Source organism: Notothenia coriiceps, unplaced genomic scaffold, assembly GCF_000735185.1.
Source record: "Notothenia coriiceps isolate Sejong01 unplaced genomic scaffold, NC01 NC01_scaffold00002896, whole genome shotgun sequence".
In the NCBI taxonomy this organism is placed as follows: Eukaryota; Metazoa; Chordata; class Actinopteri; order Perciformes; family Nototheniidae; genus Notothenia; species Notothenia coriiceps.
In genome coordinates this window covers 5505-11828 of record NW_011335597.1, presented here as the reverse complement: position 1 = coordinate 11828, position 6324 = coordinate 5505, and the positions used below count along the sequence as shown (strand labels likewise).

Genomic DNA, 6324 nt, shown 5'->3' with positions numbered 1-6324 from the left:
GCGAGGCTCGTTGCTCAGTGAGCTGGCTTACTGGTGTGGTTTCCGGGTCGGCGATACAGCGAGACAGCGAAACTCATCCTGAGCACACACAAACACTCACAGCCGAAGTAAAAACAATAAGTGTGGCTTGATATTGAGTAAGAAAAAGGTTTATAACGCTGTGAGCTTGGGTCTGCGGAGAGCATTTCTCCGCGATTCCAACTTAGCAGCCCGAAAAACGTTTACCCATTTAAACAGTCGTGGTAGATACCTTGTTTGTTTTTTAAACATCATAAATACACAAACAACAATGAATACTTACAGGTTGTGTACCCGAATCTGCCGCTGGTCCAAACAAAGTAGGAACAGCATCGTTCTTCAGTGCCCTACGCTGTGCATATCCGGCATGAATCGCTGAAAGCTTTGCTTCGAGAAAGGCTGGCTAAGGGTGTGGCCTCTGGGTATCCCCACGTCAGAGTACCCAGGAAGAAAGCATTGGAAAATGAGAAAACTCCAACGAGGCGTTTTGGGGAAGTATTTTTTGTGTTAGAGTTTTACTCGCTACAGGGTGTACTTTGAGGGTTTGTGACTCTGCAGACCGTTTACATGCATAAAAACCTTCATAACACACAAGGGGACGGGGAATAACCGGAAAAGCATGACATATGACCTTTAAGACATATCCGTTTGATTTTTGAGATTTCGTCAAATGCCTTTGCCATGGCAACACCTGAAACTTCCCACGTTTGCTAAGGGCCAAGTCTGGAAAACATCTGCGCGACGTCGACGTGCGGACAACAGTGGACTTGCGCGGATCGTCAAAGACCCGCTCATCGCTGCTCGCAGCTTTAATTGGTAATAAAACATTCTAATTCTGATTCCGATTGCTTCTACACTGAATCCCCCTGAAATTACATTTTGTTAACAGCGAAACACTGAAGTAATGCCTTAATATTTGATAGAGGAATTTGGGAGTTTAAGAAACGTGGGGGTGTTTCAAAAAATGTGTGCATTCGCTTTGAAACTAAAGTAATTTACCGGCTAAAAATGTCAGGCAACAGAGAATGAGAGAATCTGAGCAGCTCCAATAGTAGCTTTAAGCTTAGACCCAAAAGATAGAAAATCAAAGCAAGAGACACACACCGTAGCATGTGTAGTTCACAGCTTTAATACATTACTTTGGAAAAAACACATTGAATAATGAGAGGCACTTGATCTGCTGAATGTCTTGCTATAAATACAATAACAGTAAACAGAGCTAGTTGTGCTAATGAGTTCTTGATGAGTGAAGATCTGATGAACTCTTTAATAAACAGTGATTGAAATACATGAATATTCTTAAAACCAACAGAGCATCAGAATCTGCAGCTACTACACAGAGCTCTGGTTTCTTCTTCAGCACCATCAAAGCAAAAACACAAACAGTTACAGACCTGAGCAGCAGAGCGACAGCTGGGAATGAGTTTTACACACAACAAAGCACATGTTAAAGTTATGAAAATAATTGATTTGTTGCTGCTATAGGAAGCAGAAAATAAAGCCAAAGTATAAGTAACAAATATTGCAGTTCCTTCAATGGCCACTTTAGGCTAGCTCCATAAGCAAGTAAAGCTTCATAGAACTCTACGTTGACATACCCTGCCTTACTTAAATGTTTTTTAAGCCTGCTCCAAAAAAGGTTTGGTCTATTTGGCTATTTTCCTTGTTCATGAAAACTGCACATGGGGTGACTTTTTGTATAATTGCAAGCGAAACCCAGCAGCTAGCTTACCAGTTGACGTCATCATTGCGTTGTGCTTCTTCCGGCTAAGACTATAGCAGCTGCATATAACTGCTGCATGAAATGATTCTATAAACTACTTCTTAGTCTGCTTTAGTGGAGCGTTTTCTATAATAGCATTATAGAAAACTGCTGTAAAAAATTGTCAGAAGCTACCAATTGTCAAGTTAAGTAAAGTAGTCTGGTTCACTTCTGTTTACAAAGTTAATTAGCTAGTACTCAGTTTTGATAGTCTGCCTGTCGGTTTGTGAATTAAAGTACAACTGTTCAAATTGACAAAATAGATGAACCCCTTTTTCATTTAATAGATAATAACTTTCAATGTTTTAATGATGTGTGACCACCAAACCTGGAATTTTACGTTTTATAAATCTGGTGATTTGAGTAACAGTACAGAAGATGTTCCACTTCTCAAATGGACATTTCAAATGAGACAAAGGTTTGAGGAAACCTCTACAAAACGCAACTGCATCCACTGGACCTACTGGGGTCCGTGATGACCAAGAAACAGCATCAGAGAAAAGTTGGAGCGATCATGACTTTATGTATGTCCCAATCCAGTAAAATTATATTTATAGTTATAATTTCCTTGTTGAAATGTCCAACTTTTGACCTCAAAGCGTTCCAGGTGCACAGCGCTCAAACAAAAACTTTGTCGGAGAGATTTACCGTAACCAGACACCTAATTACATTGGCGACATATTCTGACATTATTTAAATGCAGAAGAGGTTTTTCTAGATGTAGCATCTTTTATTAAATACAGGCAATTATAAAGGCCTTTTTCCTTGATAGTTGACCATTTGAAATTGTTGTGTGACATCAGAAACTAAATTATTCATAAAGCCGGATGCAATTGCCATGATGAAGTTGTTTTGATAATGATGCCATTTGGGGTTTCTACAATTTAATTAGTAAACAAATGTGTAAAATCAGTTGAGTGGCCCTGTAGACTATTCATGGGAGAGGTGTTGTATTTTCCTAGATGGTCTCTAAAGTATTAATACACTGCAAACATCTCAATCAACACCTTCTTTTCCACACTGTATGGAGCCAGCCTTGCGAACAAGAACAAACTATAACAGGCACGTATAACTCAAACACGAAAAACAGTTTAGGGACAGCCAGAGAGTCTCTTTACTTTTGTTGTCTGCAAATATCTCCCAGGTTTAACAACTATAAGTCATAGTCTATAATGTCAATGGTTAGTTATCGTTCTGAGAATGTTTTGAGGTTCACAGGCGATCTCATTTTGAAAATAAGTGATGAATAAAACATAAAAGACAAGACCATCAATTGCCAACAACCTTCGGACTTAAGGGAATTTTCTTGGATAATGAATTCTAAAAAATATATTATAACTCAGCTCATCTATCCAAAGCTAATTAAACCAGGTCTCTCTAAAGATTAAAAACATTTTAATCAATATTTTCAGTCAGCATCATCCTCCAAAGACTCTCTTCTGCTCTGTATCACAATAGACATTTATATTTTAAATCCTACACTTGTTGTTGGACTTGTAATTGCTCTCAACATTTTGATGAATGAAATTGATGAACATTGATCCAATAATTTTTAAATCTCCCACAACCATACATATTGACTCTTCCAAAGTGGCTTTCTTACTTTAAACTGTTGAGTTAAGCTAGCACTGCATTGATGACCAAACGGAAATTCATGTGACACTCATAAGGTGCCACTTGTTGCCGTGCAACCAATAGCTCTCATCAAGTTCTCATATCTGATTTGACATGTGTTTGTAAGGCTGATGGGAATGGTATTTGTTCAGCTTCTTGCAATGAACAATGTAGCTTACGGATTCCAGTGAAGGCACACCAGAGAACCCAGGCATCATTTCCTGTTGTGCACTGGCAGATCTTTTTCTCTGACTTGTTTTTCTTTGAATTGCGCAGGTACTGATCTGTTGCCAACATTTCTTTAAAAAAAAAAAAAATCGGCTTTTATTGGCAATATTTGATAGTAGCTACTCATAGGACATATTTGGATCTGGACTGTCAGGGAAGGACTGATGCCCAAGCCCATGGACTAATAGCTTGTTCTCAAAACTTTCCATCATTGTTGTTGCTGATGGGCAGCCATGCGCACGCGATCGCGGAGTTCAAGAAATTCAGCTTGGGGGGTAGCCAAGATTTGTTTTAAATGCAGGCTACAGAAATTAAAGGTATTGAAATGGGCCGATGAGCTTTGACTTGCACCAATGGTCTTCACAATTAAAACTTCACGTAGTCTACCAGTCTATGTAGCACCCTCAACTTTGATATAGGTCACAGTAGCCATGAAACTACGTTGGAAAAGGCGGTCAGGGTCCGGAGGCTGGTTGTCACAGTCCAGCTTCCCCCTCAGGAAGTGTTTCCTGAAGCCTTGAGGACCAGCAGGGGGGGCGGTATGACTCGGCCCTGGTCCTTGTGGACTCGATGTAGTGCCTGGAAGACAGAAAACTCACATATAAACTTGTATGTGAAGAGCTTGTCAGATAAAAAAAACTACCAAAAGGACTACTATTTAAAGAACTTGCTTTATTATGAAAAGTCAACACATGGGTTCTATTGGGTGAGATGGTTACTCAATGTATAAGTAACAGAAACTAGAAAATTCAGAGACATTTTGACTGTGACTGAAACTTGGGTGCGCGTCCCGATGCTAACATTACCCTCGCTGAGCAATTATTAATAGCATTAGTTGTAATGTTAAGTACAACAAAGAATATCCATTCATTTTAGCTCACTTTTAGCTGACTTTTAACTGTTTATCTATTAAATGTTTAGATTCTTGTGACACATTCCTGCATCGTTTAGAATACCACTGGATTTAGATAACGACCGACAGGTGTTTTGAAAGATCAAAGCCTTTTTTTTTACAGCTCCTCCCCCTCTAGCCGTGATGTCACCCACTCTAAGTCTTAACCAGCTCTCCCATTCATTACTATGGGGCAAATGATGAAAACGGCTAGGCGAATCTCTTATAGAAGACATAGCAACCCAATCCCTTTCATTCCGCACGTTTTGATGTATTTGTGTGTTTCGTGTCAACGCTGTAGCATGACAACATTTGTGGCGGAAGAAGGAGAATAAGATGAGACTAGAAAATGCATTTCCTGCTGAAAATGCGTGTGAATGCTGTAAACTGTGTACATTTGTTGCTGAATTTAGCTGAAAATGCAGAAAAAGCTGAATATTTTATTAGTTGAATGGTCTCTGCAGCTGCTTTTAGCTACACAAACCAAGTAAGTGTGTTGCTGAACTTAGCGGAGAAATACAGAAAAGTTAAATTATTCTAATCAACATGGTTACAGCTCAAATGCATTGCAACGACTTTGTTAAAAACTTGAAAATGAAATGTTAAACTGGAAGAGTAGGAAAAATAGTGAAGAAGCTTAATATTTAAATGAAAAGGTTTTTAAAAAAAAAAGGTATAAACATGTATAGCCTCAATGTCCTGAAGTAGCTGAATAATGTAATAGTTGAATGGTTTCTGTAGCTGAAAGTATGCTGAAGGAGTTAGATATTAAATGTAAGTAGTAGTGAATGAATGTATATTAAGAAGAGAAAAGAAAGTAAAAAGGCTTTGAAAAGCATCAGAATATTTTAACTGCAAACTTTTCGACTAAAACCATATGTCACCAACAGTGTTGGGACTAAAGGCCCAGATACACCGGCCAGTCACCTGAGAAGTCGCCGACACCGACTGTTGCGTCGACGGACTCTCCTGCGTATTCGCCGACTTCGCGCACTGGAACACACCGCAAATCCGAGCCGAGCACGTATGAACTGCGTATGCGTGAGTGGCAATAACTCTCCTTACCAGCAGACGGCGGTAGTGTGTATTCATCATTCAAAAGAGGCAACAACCGGAACAACCAGAAGACAGAGAAGAAGAACAGACTCCGTGATATAAACAAACAACAAATAGCCTTTTCTTTCCATTTTCACTCCCTCACTTCCGTTAACGCTTCTCATGCACTGATTCGCTAGCTGAACAGCCAATCAGTGTTATCCCTTTGTCCGACTTCCGGTGGTGTTCCCGACGCCGATTCAACATGTTGAATCGGCAAGAAAACGCCCGACGGTGCGGCGCACACCACTCCGAATAGGGCGTGCCCACGCTCATGTTCGGCCCGACTCCCATCTACTGCCGATTTCGGGCCGGTGTATCTCAAAGTAACGCAACTACTTTTTGCAGTAACTAATAGCGTTACTAGTTACCTATTCCCATTAAGTAACGCCGTTATAGTTACTGTGATTTAAATGGGTGCGTTACTGCATTACATTATGTGATGGAACTGATGGAACTGAACCGAATCTCCCTGCGGATGTAATTTACAGTTGAATACAGCGATGTCCTCTCACAGCACCATGGAAAAGTGAAAGTAACCAGAGAGGAGTGATGATTGGTTAACGCGGGGTAACATTTCAGGGTAAGCCAATCAGAGACAGAGTTGGGCGGGTCTTGCCTTATTGGGAAAATACACACACGAACACTTGCTAATGCTAACACACGGCAACGCTCACCACACACACACACACACACACACACACACACACACACA

The 6324-nt window shown here is 40.2% G+C and overlaps 1 protein-coding gene across 1 annotated transcript in view; it reads right to left on the bottom strand.

Annotated features, from left to right (window-relative positions):
- Positions 1-3519: 3519 nt before the first annotated feature.
- Positions 3520-6324, bottom strand: part of LOC104940993 (membrane protein FAM159A) — a gene marked incomplete at its 5' end in the record, with an annotated part of 6669 nt that continues 3864 nt past the window's right edge. Inside the window, one exon of the mRNA XM_010766025.1 lies at positions 3520-4201. Within this exon, the coding sequence (XP_010764327.1) occupies positions 4014-4201 (188 nt within the window). The remainder of the gene's footprint in view (positions 4202-6324) is intronic.